Here is a 16676-nt window from a genome sequence, read left to right as displayed (position 1 = left end):
TAAAGTCCTCTAAAAACATCCAAGAAGTGCCAACAATGCTTCATTTACATGAAGACAAACTATTTTCAGATCTGCCGTGATCACCGAAAGCTAACTAGCTTATTGTAATATTGACATATTGAGCTGCTGCATGGCCTCTGAGTTGGTGAAAGTTATTTCTAGATGATAAATCCTGCTTCTCACTTGGATAGTAGAAGATTGTGGACATAAACCCACAAGTTGGTCAACTTTGACATCCAACTTAGACCCAGAGATGGCCAGAAACACATGTGAAGTGAAGTGAATTATATTTATATAGCGCTTTTTCTCTAGTGACTCAAAGCGCTTTACATAGCGAAACCCAATATCTAAGTTACATTTAAAACAGTGTGGGTGGCACTGGGAGCAGGTGGGTGAAGTGTCTTGCCCAAGGACACAACGGCAGTGACTAGGATGGCGGAAGCGGGGATCGAACCTGAAACCCTTAATTTGCTGGCACGGCCACTTTACCAACCGAGATATTCCGACCTAGAAAAAAAAATGTTTTAAACCCTTTGTGAGGATGATGATGAATTGTTGATGTAAAGGGGAAGATATAAACATCCCATCAGTCTTTATCCCAGTGAGAGCAGACATTGTGCATTAAGTGATAGTTTTATTTTGGTTGTATATCTTGTTTAGCACTTAGCGATACTGCTACATGATTCTTAGTGTTTGACTAAAGCTGCATCTGTTTAGTACGCAGCTTCTAAAACTTGTAAATCACTCTCCTTGTATTCAGGCTCAAAAATAGAGGTTTTCTGGATCATAATTTGTCCTAAAGTAGTCTTTGTTGTCTCTCATCAAGTCTGCCATGATTAGTAGTCTTGTTGTTGTTGAAGGGAAAGTGAGCGTTGTGATGCGTCTGTAAATTAAAATGATCAAAATATGTATGTATTACATGTTATTATGAATGTTACTAGATACTACATATATACTTACATCATGTATATAAAACCTTGATGGAGGCTTTTAGATTGATTTTGATTGACTCCATTGTTAGCTGACTTTTGCTGAAGTTTATTTACGATTTTTAGAATGGATGAAAAATAAAAACGTGTGTTTTCGTCTCACATAAGGATTGTGAATTTAAAAAGAAAGAAAGTAGTCAGTGTGGTGTTTGAGCGTGTTTGTGTGTGCCCAGGTTACCGTGTGGTGTACGCACCTTCTCTGGAGGGCAGCAGCACGGAGCTCAGCCTGCCCGACTCGGAGACCTCGGTGACCCTGGTTGACCTTTACCCCGGCGTCCTGTACAACATCAGCATCTTCGCCGTGGAGGAGAACCAGGAGAGCGAGCCGGCTTTTTTCCAGGTCAGCACAGCTGGATCCGCTCAACCAGGTAAAGGAACCACTTGGTCTCAGTCCTGATTGCACGTCACGGCCCCGACTTGACCCCCCGTCTCTTTCTCGGTGGTCTTGGACACACACACACACACACACACACACACACACACACACACACACACACACACACGGATTAGGAGAAAGAATGTGCACACACAACATGAACAGTCCTTATCATGTCTGCTGTCAGATTAGCGTCTACTTAGCCTGAATGTTAGGACTCAAATATTTATTATGCTTTCACAATTAAAACCAGATGCAGACGTGAAGAGTTCACTTTTACAACATCACTTCTCTTATCTGTGTAATCTGGAACAGCATGTCTAAAAGGCATGTTTTCCACAAGCTGACAATAAATATAAACTTTCGCCTAGGATTTATGGCAGCAATTAATGTGTTGAAGATCCCCTGAGTGTGATTCATTTTTAACACGGTCAGTAAATGTGTCTCACTGGGACTCCACACGCTGAAGTACTAAGCCCTTATCACGTTGTGTAAATGGTAAATAAAAAGAGAATACAATAATTTGCAAATCCCTTTCAACTTATATTCAATTGAATAGACTGCAAAGACAAAATATTTCATGTTCACACCGAAAAACTTCTTTTTTTTTTTTCGAAAATACCGTATTTCCTTGAATTGCCGCCAGGGCGCTAATTAATTTAGAACCTCTTCTCTCTCCGGCGCTTACCAAAGGCATGCGGTAAATTTGCGCTTAAAAATTTGAGTGTGATGTAAGGATACCATCATGAAAAGCACATTTAATAAAAAAACGTTATTATGGTCTTACTTGTAAATGAAGTCCAGGCGCAGCTCCTTCTGATCAAAAGCATCGATAACTTGTTTATAGAAGTCTTCCTTATCTTTCTTCAGTTTTAAAAGTCTCTCTGTCTCGATGGAGATCTTCCTTTATTACCTCCTGCTTCGATGAAAAGTCCACTTTAGAAAACGGTTTTATTTTAGATATGTAATCCTCCATGTTAAAAGTGCAAGCGAGAGGAAAAAAATAAAGGATCGCTGCTCACTCTTGCTCCTTGTTGTCACTTCTTCTGCAGCCGAGTAGTCGCAAGAAGGATCACTAGCGCCCTCTACCACCAGGAGGCGGGAGTTATTCAATGACTCATATTTGACACACGCAGCTACGGTATATTAATAAAACATGGCTGCTTACTGTTCTTTTCAGCATATTCAATAGCTTGGACCTTAAATCCTACTGAATAGCTCTTAATCTTCTTCCCTTTATGCGATTTCAAATGATTGAAATCAGCCTCCTCCATTTTGAAAATTATGACAGGTGAAGTGTCACTCGTGACGTCACGAGTTTGACCCGGCGGAAATTCTAGACATGCGCTAATAAAAATAATATTTTGCGAAATGAGTTTGACCCGGCGTTAATCCTGAGCCGGCCGTAATGCTAAGCATGCGCTAATTATTTTGCGAAAGGAGTTTGACCCGGCAGTAATTCTAGGCAGGTGCATACTATATACCCGGCGGCAATTCAAGGAAATACGGTAATCATGAACTTAGTGTAGATATGGCCTAAAATACCTAAGGAGAAGGCCTTAATCTGCCACTATTACACAATGACAACATTTTATGTAGGATTTGTTAAAAAACTTCATGCCCACAATCCAGTGACGTGCGTGAACTAAACACCAGGTGAGGCATACATACCTTTTCTTCTTTTTTTTTTTTTTACTTAAATTCATATGTTACATAGAGTTACAGGAAAAAAAGGGAGTTATTTTGCTTTCATAAAAACGTTATCATAATGATATTATCATATGATAAACGGGTCCAGAAAGTATTTGATAAAGTTGTTATTAAATACTTTTTGGTCCCATTTGCTTTGAACAAAATAAATCAAGTATTGTGAGTTTATTTTACCTTTCTGTATTTGAATCTGAAGCAGCAATAGCTGTCCTCCATGAAAACATACTTTGTATGATCACTTTCATTTTGTCTTAAAGTCCAGTTTAGAGAAGTATTTCATCTTGGATACAGTATATAATCCTCCATATTGGCAGACACATTCATTTCATTCAATTTCATTCCAAGAAATTAAACAATATTTTTGCACCACAAACGCTAGCTTACTCTAATAAAAATGCCATGTTTGTTATAAATACAGTTTAAAAAAAATAAAAGAAAAAAGACTGGCTTCTGCTGGAGAGACCTGTGTCTGCTAGCTTGAGCGCCCCCACTTCTCCCAGTGTGGCCAGTCAGAGTACTGCTGAGGTATTGAACTGCAAGTTGACAATATATCGCCCCCTTCCTTGAGGCACAGGTACTTGCCGCCTCATGACCTGCCTTTTCCACGTGGTAATAAACATGCGCCCCCTCGCACGCACACACTGAGTGTAGCTGTGGAGGCATCGCCTGTGTCTGCCTCACTTCTCGTCTGCTGCATTGTTTTGATCAGGAAACAAGGAATTTCCGCGATTTTGACCATGAAAGTGATCAAAATATAGAGAAACCACACCAATATCACATAGAAAGCATAAACCAAAAGAGAAATATTAAAACTTATTTTATTTTATTTGTTTTGGAACATCTCATGGTTAAGCCACCTGGTGGCAGGTGAGGCACTGCAACACTTGCCTCCCCTGACAGCACCTCACTTGGCCTCAAAAAAAATTTGAATCCAAATGCAGACGCATAAAAAATCTCTATTTAATAACAAAAATGCTACTTTTTGTAGCAACACTTTTGCCGCATACTTGACATATTACTGTTGTCTGTTCGACATCTTTCCACTTGATGTCAAACCATCGCCAGACAATGGACCCTCTGCGGTTAATTCTTGGGAATTAATTATTTTTCCTGCATCTGTTACCACATTTGCACCTTCTCTCTCTCGTATTACACCCCTTGCATCACACTGCATTAGCATCACAGCTAATGTTACCTATGCTGCTACCTCTCTGCTCGGCGTGGGCGTATACGTATGTGACGTTGCACGCGCGACACTGTGTGTCATATGCAAGAAGGTGCGCTTGTTTTATGTTTCTGTGACAAGGAGAGACAAGATAGGGCAAGAAGAGCCTGTAGTGCAGGGGTGTCCAAAGTGTGGCCCGCAGCTAATCGTTTACCGGCCCGCCACAAATTCTGCAAAAATTGCAAAATTGATAGTATTGCAAAAATAAAAAAAAACTTTAACAAAAAATGGAATGAGTTGAAATCTAATGAGAAAAAGTAGCAATGTTGACACAAAGCTGCCATGCAGGCAGTTTTTTTGTTCCTTTTGTCTTCATTTTCTTTTTTTTCCATTGCTCAAAAAAAAAAAAAGGGACAAAAAAATCTGTTTTAATGAATTATTACTTAAAAATTATCACTTTAAAAATTTTTATGTGGAAAAAATATTGCATGTTTTGACATCAAAGTTTTGACCAAAGAGCATAAAACAAACAAAATAATAGTTCAAACTTAAAATCGACAGATATATCGGAAGTTGATCTTGAAATTTAAGTGTTAAAAGTAAAAAAAAAATTATAAAAATGCATCACTTTATGAGTTGGGAACCTTTTGGTTCTCAAATATATTTAGTAGGATTTTATTTAACTTTTCACTGTGATTACTCAAAAATACTAAATAATTAAAATCAATGGTGTCCTGCATTATTGATCTTTGGGGGCTTTAATTGCTAAATAAAGGAACTCTCCTGAAGGAATCAATCAAGTACTATCCATCTATCTATCCATCTATCCATCCATCCATCCATCCATCCATCCATCTATCTATCCATCTAAATACTGCATATTTCAGTTTTACTATAAAAAACAAAGTTGTCTTTGACAGAAAAGGCATAAAACTTTATTTGTTTTACTTTATATCCACCTGAAGTTGATATAGAGATTTACTGTAAGCATTAAATTAAAAAAAATAATAATAATTTGACTTATTTTTAACATTTTAGTGACTGAGACCCTCAATGCTCCCCAGGAGCTCTAAGGATTAAAAAAAAAATCCACATATTTTGTTATGGTTTGAAAATGAAAAATATCAAAATGGCCCCCGCATGCTTACATTTTTCCGTGTGCGGCCCTCTGTGGAAAAAGTTTGGACACCCCTGCTGTAGTGTAATGCCAGCAGCTAAAAGCAATTGCGTGAGAAGGTATACTCCAATATCACCATATAGTCATCTTCTATATCGCACACAGACAAACCCGCGATATATCCAGTATATTCCAAATATCGGCCAGTCCTATAATGAAGTGTTTAATTCGTCCCTCCATCATTGCTTGTGTTTTTTGCTGCAGAGGAAGTGTCGTCGCCCACAGACCTGCAGTTCTACGAGGTGACCGACGTGAAGATCACCATCACCTGGAACGGCCCCCCCAGCGAGGTGACGGGCTACCGGGTCACCTTCTCCCCCCTGGGTCCGGACGGCACGGAGATCCGCCCCCTCCAGCTGCCCGTGTCGGCCAACGCCTTCGCCGACATCACCCACCTGCAGCCCGGCACTCTGTACCGCTTCTACGTCTACGCCGTCAACGGCGGCGTGGAGAGCGAGCCGCTGGTGGGGCAGATGTCCACCAGTGAGTGCCCTCGCCGGTCACATGATGCACGCCAAATGTTGACCTTTACCCTTCTCCTTTCAGAACCGGACGCTCCCACCAACGTGCAGTTCACCGACATCGGGCCGGACAGCGCTCTGGTCACGTGGGAGGCTCCTCACGCGCAGGTGTCGGGCTATCGCCTCTTCTTGAGCGTGCAGGGCGCCAACCCCGTGGAGAAGAGAATTCCGGGCGGCGTCACCGAGTACCCTCTGAGGAACCTGCGTCCTGAAACCGATTATACCGCCGTCCTGCACTCTGAGCTGGACAATGTGCTGAGTGAGGCCGTCACCACGTACTTCACCACAGGTCAGTGGCAGGGAGCACACCTGCACGCTTTCCCAGGCTGGAGTCCACAACATGAGCACACCGTCCACAGTGTCCCCACAAAGAAGGATTAAAAACAACCTAAATAGTCTTGATTGATAAAACAAAGCATAGCCCTCAAAGGAAAAGACCAACAAATCAGGAATGGCCACCAAAATAACAGCGCAAGACAAAAACTAAAGCACAACACCAAAAAGCACAAAATAAGGCACTATTACATTTAAAAACACTCTGTGTTTTTAAATTTAGATTTTTCTTTTTTGGTTATACTCTTTAAAATCGATTTTAATCATATTTATTTTTATATTGGTTTTATATTTATTTATTTTTTGTTTTTATTCAGTCATTGGTGGAGCTAAAGATCCATCCATCATCTTCCGCTTATCCGAGGTCGGGTCGCGGGGGCAGCAGCCTAAGCAGGGAAACCCAGACTTCCCTCTCCCCAGCCACTTCGTCTAGCTCTTCCCGGGGGGTCCCGAGGCGTTCCCAGGCCAGCCGGGAGACATAGTCTTCCCAACGTGTCCTGGGTCTTCCCCGTGGCCTCCTACCGGTTGGACGTGCCCTAAACACCTCCCTAGGGAGGCGTTCGGGTGGCATCCTGACCAGATGCCCGAACCACCTCATCTGGCTCCTCTCGATGTGAAGGAGCAGCGGCTTTACATTGAGTTCCTCCCGGATGACAGAGCTTCTCACCCTATCTCTAAGGGAGAGACCCGCCACACGGCGGAGGAAACTCATTTGGGCCGCTTGTACCCGTGATCTTATCCTTTCGGTCATGACCCAAAGCTCATGACCATAGGTGAGGATGGGAACGTAGATCGACCGGTAAATTGAGAGCTTTGCCTTCCGGCTCAGCTCCTTCTTCACCACAACGGATCGGTACAACGTCCGCATTACTGAAGACGCTGCACCGATCCGCCTGTCCATCTCACGATCCACTCTTCCCTCACTCGTGAACAAGACTCCTAGGTACTTGAACTCCTCCACTTGGGGCAGGGTCTCCTCCCCAACCCGGAGATGGCATTCCACCCTTTTCCGGGCGAGAACCATGGACTCGGACTTGGAGGTGCTGATTCTCATTCCGGTCGCTTCACACTCGGCTGCGAACCGATCCAGTGAGAGCTGAAGATCCCGGTCAGATGAAGCCATCAGGACCACATCATCTGCAAAAAGCTAAAGATAATATTTGAATATTGTTTTTAATGTTGTTGCGCAGCATTTTGGAAACATTTTTGTTTTTCAAATGTGCTATACAAAAATAAAATGGATTGGATTATGAGACATACGGGTGCAAAATTAATTAAAAAAAAGCTAGCATGCTAACAGTTAGCATGGTTTAGGTTCCACGTTATATGTAAATGAGGCGTACACATGCAAAATTAATCAAAACAGCTAGCATGCTAACTTTAGCATGTGTTAGGTACCAAGTAATATGACTATTAGCGTGTGCATGCAAAATTAATCCAAAAAGCTAGCATGCTAACAATTAGCATAGTTTAGGTTTCAGGTTATATGAATATGAGGCGTACACATGCAAAATTAATTAAAAAAAAGCTAGCATGCTAACTTTAGCATGTGTTAGGTTACCAAGTAATATGACTATTAGCGTGTGCATGTAAAATTAATCAAAAAAGCTAGCATGCTAACAATTAGCATAGTTTAGGTTCCAAGTTATATGAAAATGAGGCGTACACATGCAAAATTACTAAAAAAAAGCTAGCATACTAACTTTAGCATGTGTTGGATACCAAGTAATATGACTATTAGCGTGTGCATGCAAAATTAATCAAAAAAGCTAGCATGCTAACAATTAGCAATATTTAGGTTCCAAGTCATATGAAAATGAGGCCTACACATGCTAAATTAATTAAAAAAAGCTATCATGCTAACTTTAGCATGGTTTAGGTTCCAAGTTGTATGAAAATGAGGCGTACGCATGCAAAATAAAAAATAAAAAACTAGCATACTAACTTTAGCATGGTTTAGGCTCCAATTTGTATCAAAATGAGGCGTACACATGACTATTAACGTGTGCCTGCAAAATTAATTTAAAAAAAGCTAGCATGCTAACTTTAGCAAGTGTTAGGTACTAAGTAACATGACTATTAGCCTATGCATGCAAAATTAATCAAAAAAGCTAGCATGCTAACTTTAGCATGTGGTAGGTACCAAGTAATATGACTATTAGCGTGTGCATGCAAAATTAATCAAAAAAGCTAGCATGCTAACTTTAGCATGTGTAAGGTACCAAGTAATACGACTACTAGCGTGTGCATGCAAGCGAGAGCGATACGGACCGAGAAAGCGACGATGTCCACATTAATTTGAGCGAGGATGAAAGATTCGTGGATGAGGAAAGTGAGAGTGAAGGACTAGACGATAAATATCATTAATTGTTAATAATAACATAGAGTTAAAGGTAAATTGAGCAATTTGGCTATTTCTGGCAATTTATTTAAGTGTGTATCAAACTGGTAGCCCTTCGTATTAATCAGTACCCAAGAAGTAGTTCTTGGTTTCAAAAAGGTTGGTGACCCCTGGTCTGGACAGTATAGTCTCCTTCACATAATCTGGTCTTTAGCTAGCATCATGGCTGTGGTTGTCACCCGGCCACTACAACACCACCACTACCTGGAAATATGCCTCCGCATCCTGGCTAATTCCTCTAAGTAACAACTGGGCTTCCATGTTCTGCCAAAACTTGGTCAACTTGACAGTCGCCGCTATGGCCGTTAGCTGATAGCAGTCTTGTTAGCACTAAGTCCTGCTGCTACCTTGTGCAGATGTGCTGGTGATGGTGCAGATGTGCTGTTGATGGTGCAGATGTGCTGTTGATGGTGCAGATGTGCTGTTGATGGTGCAGATGTGCTGTTGATGGTGCAGATGTGCTGTTGATGGTGCAGATGTGCTGTTGATGGTGCAGATGTGCTGGTGATGGTGCAGATGTGCTGGTGATGGTGCAGATGTGCTATTGATGGTGCAGATGTGCTATTGAAGGTGCAGACGTGCTATTGATGGTGCAGACGTGCAGATGTGCTATTGATGGTGCAGATGTACTGTTGATGGTGCAGATGTGCTGTTGATGGTGCAGATGTGCTGTTGATGGTGCAGATGTGCTGTTGATGGTGCAGATGTGCTGTTGATGGTGCAGATGTGTTATTGATGGTGCAGATGTGCTGTTGATGGTGCAGATGTGCTATTGGTGGTGCAGATGTGCTGTTGATGGTGCAGATGTGCTATTGGTGGTGCAGATGTGCTGTTGATGGTGCAGATGTGCTGTTGATGGTGCAGACGTGCTGTTGATGGTGCAGATGTGCTGTCGATGGTGCAGATGTGCTGTTGATGAGGCAGGAGTTGTCATCAAAAAGTTGTTGCTCACAAAAAGTGGGTCAACTTGATGGTCGCGGTAGACATAGCATCAAGATTAACTGAATGAATATATTTATTGTCATCACACTGTGAGACATAAATAAACAATTTTAGGCAATAAATATGTAGAATAGGCTTTAGAAAAAAATGAAGTGTATTAAAGTGCTGTTTTTTTATACTATGATTGTAATCAGTGATATGTGATGAACTATATACCAGCTGAGGCATGCATACTTTTGTTTCTTCTTTTTTTTTTTTTTAACTTAAATTCATATGTGCAGCTGTAGTCATTGTTGATGTAGTTTGCACATTAGAGTTACAGGGGAAAAAAAGGGAGTTATTCGCTTTCATAAAAATGTTATCATAGTGATATTATCATGTGATAAATGGTTCCAGAATGTATTTGATAAAGTTGTTATTAAATACTTTTTGGTCCCATTTGCTTTGAACAAAATAAATCAAGTATTGTGAGTGTATTTTACCTTTCTGTATTTGAATCTGAAGCAGCAATAGCTATCCTCCATGAAAACATACTTTGTATGATCGCAGTCATTTTGTCTTAAAGTCCAGTTTAGAGATGTATTTCATCTTGGATACAGTACACCAGTGGTTCTAAAATGGGGGTACTTGTACCCCTGAGGGTACTTGAAGGTATGCCAAGGGGTACGTAAGATTTTTTTTTTTAATATTCTAAAAATAGCAACAATTCAAAAATCCTTTATAAAAATATTTATTGAATAATACTTCAACAAAATATGAATGTAAGTTCATAAACTGTGAAAAGAAATACAACAATGCAATATTCCATGTTGACAGCTAGATTTTTTGTGGACATGTTCCATAAATATTGATGTTAAAGATTTATTTTTTTGTGAAGAAATGTTTAGAATGAAGTTGATGGATCTCTATTACGATCTCCAAAGAGGGCACTTTAAGTTGATGATTACTTTTATGTGTAGAAATATTTATTAGGAACTGATGTCCCTTTGGGACAGAGGACCCTATTGAATTTCTAAGGTTTTATTATTTTTTCTTTATTATCATTATTATACCGCCGCCTCTTTGAGCTGTAATTTGACCTCCTTAACATGCTTCAAAACTCACCAAATTTGACACACACATCAGGACTGGCCAAAATTGCAATCAAATCAAAAAATCAAACCCCAAAACTCAAAATTGCGCTCTAGCGCCCCCTGGGAAGAAAAGACAGACAAAACTGTCTCTAACTTCCAGTAGGAATGTTGAGAAACATGAAACAAAAACCACTATGTAAGTCTCAGTTAGACCTATATTTCATCCACAGACCGCCCCAACTAAAATCAACAGGAAGTTTGCTATTCCCACTTCAATACAACAACTGCATTCCTTTCACAATGCATTAGAGCATTGTGGCTCTAGAGCCAGATGTGGCTCTTTTGATGACTGCATCTGGCTCTCAGATAAATCTTAGCTGACATTGCTTAACACGATAATTATGAATAATTCCACTGGAATTCACAGTGCTAAAAATAACGTTCACAATATAAAACATTCTCATGCATTTAAATCCATCCATCCGTTTCCTACTGCACCTGTTCAAGAAGTCGCATTAATGGTAAGAAGTATTTTATGTCACGATGGGGGGGGTCGCAGCTTGCTGCAGGGTCATTCTCCCAGGAAGGCAGACGGACTACTCGGGACATGGCATTTAGGTAAAAACATGACTTAATTTAAACTAAAAAAAGATACAAACAAAAATCGCTCACAGCGGAGGCACAATTTGGGCTAAGGAAGAAAGCTAACGCATAAACAGACTATAAACATAAATCAAACAAAACTTACTTGGCATGGCATGAAGCACGAAACTATGGCAAGGCATGAAACAAGTCAGCACAGAGCAAGAAAAGATCACATTGACGCCAGGGCGACTGACTGGCAAAGACAAGCTTAAATACTGCCTCTGATTAGTGCTCGGGAAGCAGGTGAGCGGGCATTTTGTCCACCAAAGACAGGTGGACAAAATGAGTAAACAAGGAAACAAGACAAGGGAGTGGAAAAAACAGGAACTTAAAGAGTCCAAAACCCAAACAGCACATGGCCAAACAAAAACATGATCAACAGAGATGACATTTTATTTATTATTGGTTAGCTTCAGAATAGCAATGTTATGAAAAAGAATAAAATACTTTTTATACTCTAAAAATGTTGTTCCTACTTAAAAATGCATGCTTTTAGTTGTATTGAGTGTTAAAAAATACGATATGGCTCTCACGGAAATACATTTTGAAATATTTGGCTTTCATGGCTCTCTCAGCCAGAAAGGTTCCCGACCCCTGCATTAGAGTCTCAAAAGGCGGCACCAAGGCGTCCTTGTAAAATGCCCAAGCCACTTTACAACTGTTATTACTATGAGACTGATGTATAACACATGTGTATACAACTTTTTCTCTTTGTAATAATCCATCCATCTATCTTCTACCGCTTATCCGGGCTTGGGTCGCGAAGGGCAGCAGCCAAAGCGGTCCTGTCCATCGCTGCTTGCAGCTTTAATTTGTAATTGAGTCACTAGTTTATTTTTCAACAAGTTTTTAGTTATTTTTACATCTTTTTTTCCAAATAGTTCAAGAAAGACCACTGCAAATGAGCAATATTTTGCACTGTTTTACAATTTAATAAATCAGAAACTGATGACATAGTGCTGTATTTTACTTCTTTATCTCTTTTTTTTTTCAACCAAAAATGCTTTGCTCTGATTAGGGGGTACTTGAATTAAAAAAAAATTTCACAGGGGGGTACATCGCTGAAAAAAGGTTGAGAACCACTGCAGTATATGATCCTCCATATTGGCAGAAACTTTCATTTCATTCAATTTCATTCCAAGAAATTAAACAATTTTAGTTTTGCATCTGACAAAAAACACCCACAAAAGCCAGCTTACTCTAAAAAAAATGCCATGTTTGTTATAAATACAGTTTAAAAAAAAAGAAAAGAAAAAAATGCTGGCTTCCTCTGGAGAGACCTGTGTCTGCTAGCTTGAGCGCCCCCACTTCTCCCAGTGTGGCCAGTCAGAGTACTGCTGAGGCATTGAACTGCAAGTTGACAATGTATCGCCCCCTTCCTTGAGGCAGAGGTACTTTCTGCCTCAAGACCTGCCTTTTCCACGTGGCAACAAGCAAGCGCCACCCAATACACACTGTGTGTAGCCGTGGAGGCACCGCCAGTGTCTGCCTCACTTCTCGTCTGCTGCATTGTTTTGATCAGGAAACATGGAATTTCCGCGCTTTTGACCATGAAAATTATCAAAATATACAGGATGCACACCATAGAAAGCATAAACCAAAAGAGAAAATATTAAAACTTATTTTATTTTATTACTTAGTTTTTGGAACATCTCATGGTTAAGCCACCTGGTGGCAGGTGAGGCACTGCAACACTTGCCTCCCCTGACAGCACCTCACTGATTGTAATATTTGCCTTCACGTTGTCTTCCAGCGCCACAAATGGGAAATGCACCTGCTTTCAGCTCCGAGGTGACTGACACGGCCATCATCATCACCTGGATACCTGTCCGCAGGTTTAGCTACAAGGTAGACCTTGGAAAGAGTTCATGACAAAATCTTATCACAATCAAACGTACAAAATACTCCACATTGTACTGTTTTTTTAGTAGTTACTGTTGAAGTGAAAACGTCGGAATCCGTGTTGACGTTATGAAAGATGTCGTCTTTTATGTCTTCCTCATGTTCTGATGTCCTTCCCAGCTGTCGGTGCTCCCCAGCCAGGAAGGCGAGTCTCCCAAACACAAGACCTCAGACTCCGGACGCCTTTTTGTAGCGGGTTTGATTCCTGGAACACAGTACACCTACAAGGTGCAGCCCATGTTCAACGGGCGGCCCCGCGGGAACCCCGTCACTCGCAACGCCGTCACTGGTGAGGAGAACAAGAATGCATATGTTTTTTGTTTTCATTCATTTTAACTCATAAATAAACACTAGCAAAAGTCAGCTAAAAATGAAGCTATCAGGAGTCACTCTAATCCGCCTATAAGCGCTCTTAAACACATCCAAAAGCCTCCATCGAGGTTTTATATATACTGTAAGTATATATGTAATATCCAGTAACATTCATAATAACATGTGATTTATTTATTTTGATAATTTTTTGCACATCACAACATTCACTTTAAGCATTCCAACAGTTAGCATGTGTCAAGTACCAAGTCATATGAATCTCAGGGGTTCGGTTTAAAAATTGGCTAAAAAAGTTGTCGTGTGAGAATGCTAACATTAGCATACTAACAGTTAGTACGTGTCAAGTGCCAAGTCATATGAATCTAAGGGTGTTCAGCTAAAAAAGTTAGCATGCTAACAGTTAGCATGTGTCAAGTACCAAGTCATATGACTGTAACTTAGTTCATCTGTAAATTCGGCTGAAAAAGTTAGCATGCTGACAGTTAGCATGTGTCAAGTACCAAGTCATATGACTCTTAAGGGTGTTCATCTGTGAAATCGACTAAAAAAGTTAACATGCTGACAGTTAGCATGTTTCAAGTCCCAAGTCATACGACTCTAAATGTGTTCGGTTTTAAAATTGGCTAAAAAGAAGTTGCCGTGCGAGAATGTTAACATTAGCATACTAACAGTTAGCACGTGTCAAGTGCCAAGTCATATGACTCGAAGGGTGTTCAGCTAAAAAAGTCAGCATGCTAACAGTTAGCATGTGTCAAGTACCAAGTCATATGACTGTAACTTAGTTCATCTGTAAATTCGGCTAAAAAAGTTAGCATGCTGACAGTTAGCATGTGTCAAGTACCAAGTCATATGACTCTGAGGTGTTCTGTTTTAAAATTGGCTAAAAAAGTTGGCGTGTGAGAATGCTGACATTGGCATACTAACAGTTAGCACGTGTCAAGCAACAAGTGATGCTAAAAGAGTTAGCATGCTAGCAGTTAACATGTGTCAAGTACCAAGTCATATGACTCTTAAGGGTGTTCATCTGTGAAATCGACTAAAAAAGTTAGCATGCTGACAGTTAGCATGTGTCAAGTCCCAAGTCAAATGACTCTAAATGTGTTCGGTTTTAAAATTGGCTAAAAAAAAGTTGCCGTGCGAGAATGTTAAAATTAGCATACTAACAGTTAGCACGTGTCAAGTGCCAAGTCATATGACTCGAAGGGTGTTCAGCTAAAAAAGTTAGCATGCTGACAGTTAGCATGCTAAAAAAGTTAGCATGCTGACAGTTAGCATGTGTCAAGTACCAAGTCATATGACTCTAAGGTGTTCGGTTTAAAAATTGAATAAAAAAGTTGGCGTGTGAGAATGCTAATATTAGCATACTAACAGTTGGTACGTGTCAAGTGCCAAGTCATATGACTCTAAGGGTTTTCAGCTAAAAAAGTTAGCATGTTAACAGTTAGCATGTGTCAAGTACCAACTCATATGACTGTAACAGAGTTCATCTGTAAATTCGGCTAAAAAAGTTAGCATGCTGACAGTTAGCATGTGTCAAGTACCAAGTCATATGACTGAGGTGTTCTGTTTTCAAATTGGCAAAAAAAGTTGGGGTGTGAGAATGCTAACATTGGCATACTAACAGTTAGCACGTGTCAAGCAACAAGTCATGCTAAAAGAGTTAGCATGCTAACAGTTAGCATGTGTCAAGTACCAAGTCATATGACTCTAAGGGTGTTCATATGTGAAATCGACTAAAAAAGTTAGCATGCTGACAGCTAGCATGTGTCAAGTACCAAGTCATATGACTCTAAATGTGTTCGGTTTTAAAATTGGCTAAAAAAAAGTTGCCGTGCGAGAATGTTAACATTAGCATACTAACAGCACCTGTCAAGTGCCAAGTCATATGACTCTAAAAGTGTTCAGCTAAAAAAGTTAGCATGCTAACAGTTAGCATGTGTCAAGTACCAAGTCATATGACTGTAACGGAGTTCATCTGTAAATTCAGCTAAAAAAATTAGCATGCTGACAGTTAGCATGTGTCAAGTACCAAGTCATATGACTCTGAGGTGTTCTGTTTTAAAATAGGCTAAAAAACTTGGCGTGTGAGAATGCTAACATTGGCATACTAACAGTTAGCACGTGTCAAGCAACAAGTCATGCTAAAAGAGATAGCATGCTAACAGTTTGCATGTGTCAAGTACCAAGTCATATGACTCTTAAGGGTGTTCATCTGTGAAATCGACTAAAAAAGTTAGTATGCTGACAGTTAGCATGTGTCAAGTACCAAGTCATATGACTGTAACTTAGTTCATCTGTAAATTCAGCTAAAAAAGTTAGCATGCTGACAGTTAGCATGTGTCAAGTACCAAGTCATATGACTCTGAGGTGTTCTGTTTTAAAATAGGCTAAAAAAGTTGGTGTGTGAGAATGCTAACATTGGCATACTAACAGTTAGCATGTGTCAAGCAACAAGTCATGCTAAAAGAGTTAGCCTGCTAACAGTTAGCATGTGTCAAGTACCAAGTCATATGACTCTTAAGGGTGATCATCTGTGAAATCGACTAAAAAAGTTAGCATGCTGACAGTTAGCATGTGTCAAGTACCACGTCATATGACTCTAAATGTATTCGGTTTTAAAATTGGCTAAAAAAAGTTGCCGTGTGAGAATGTTAACATTAGCATACTAACAGTTAGCACGTGTCAAGTGCCAAGTCATATGACTCGAAGGGTGTTCAGCTAAAAAAGTTAGCATGCTAACAGTTAGCACGTGTCAAGTGCCAAGTCATATGACTCGAAGGGTGTTCAGCTAAAAAAGTTAGCATGCTAACAGTTAGCATGTGTCAAGTACCAAGTCATATGACTGTAACAATGTTCATCTGTAAAATCTGCTAAAAGAGTTAGCATGCTGACAGTTAGCATGTGTCAAGTACCAAGTCATATGACTGTAACAATGTTCATCTGTAAAATCGGCTAAAAGAGTTAGCATGCTGACAGTTAGCATGTGTCAAGTACCAAGTCATATGACTCTAAAGGTGTTCGGTTGTAAAATTGGCTAAAAAAAGTTGGCGTGCGAGAATGCTAACATTGGCATACTAACAGTTGGCATGTGTTAAGTACAAAGTCATATGAC

The 16676-nt window shown here is 40.1% G+C and overlaps 1 protein-coding gene across 2 annotated transcripts in view; it reads left to right on the top strand.

Annotated features, from left to right (window-relative positions):
- Positions 1-16676, top strand: part of fn1b (fibronectin 1b) — a 111114-nt gene that overhangs the window by 26766 nt on the left and 67672 nt on the right. For both annotated transcript variants that reach the window (XM_061887195.1, XM_061887194.1), the window contains exons 18-22: positions 1163-1357; positions 5622-5900; positions 5964-6227; positions 13086-13180; positions 13355-13523. In XM_061887195.1, coding sequence (XP_061743179.1) covers positions 1163-1357; positions 5622-5900; positions 5964-6227; positions 13086-13180; positions 13355-13523 — 1002 coding nt within the window. The remainder of the gene's footprint in view (positions 1-1162; positions 1358-5621; positions 5901-5963; positions 6228-13085; positions 13181-13354; positions 13524-16676) is intronic.

This window comes from Nerophis ophidion, linkage group LG25 (genome assembly GCF_033978795.1).
Source record: "Nerophis ophidion isolate RoL-2023_Sa linkage group LG25, RoL_Noph_v1.0, whole genome shotgun sequence".
NCBI lineage: Eukaryota > Metazoa > Chordata > Actinopteri > Syngnathiformes > Syngnathidae > Nerophis > Nerophis ophidion.
This window is presented reverse-complemented; position numbering and strand designations above follow the sequence as displayed.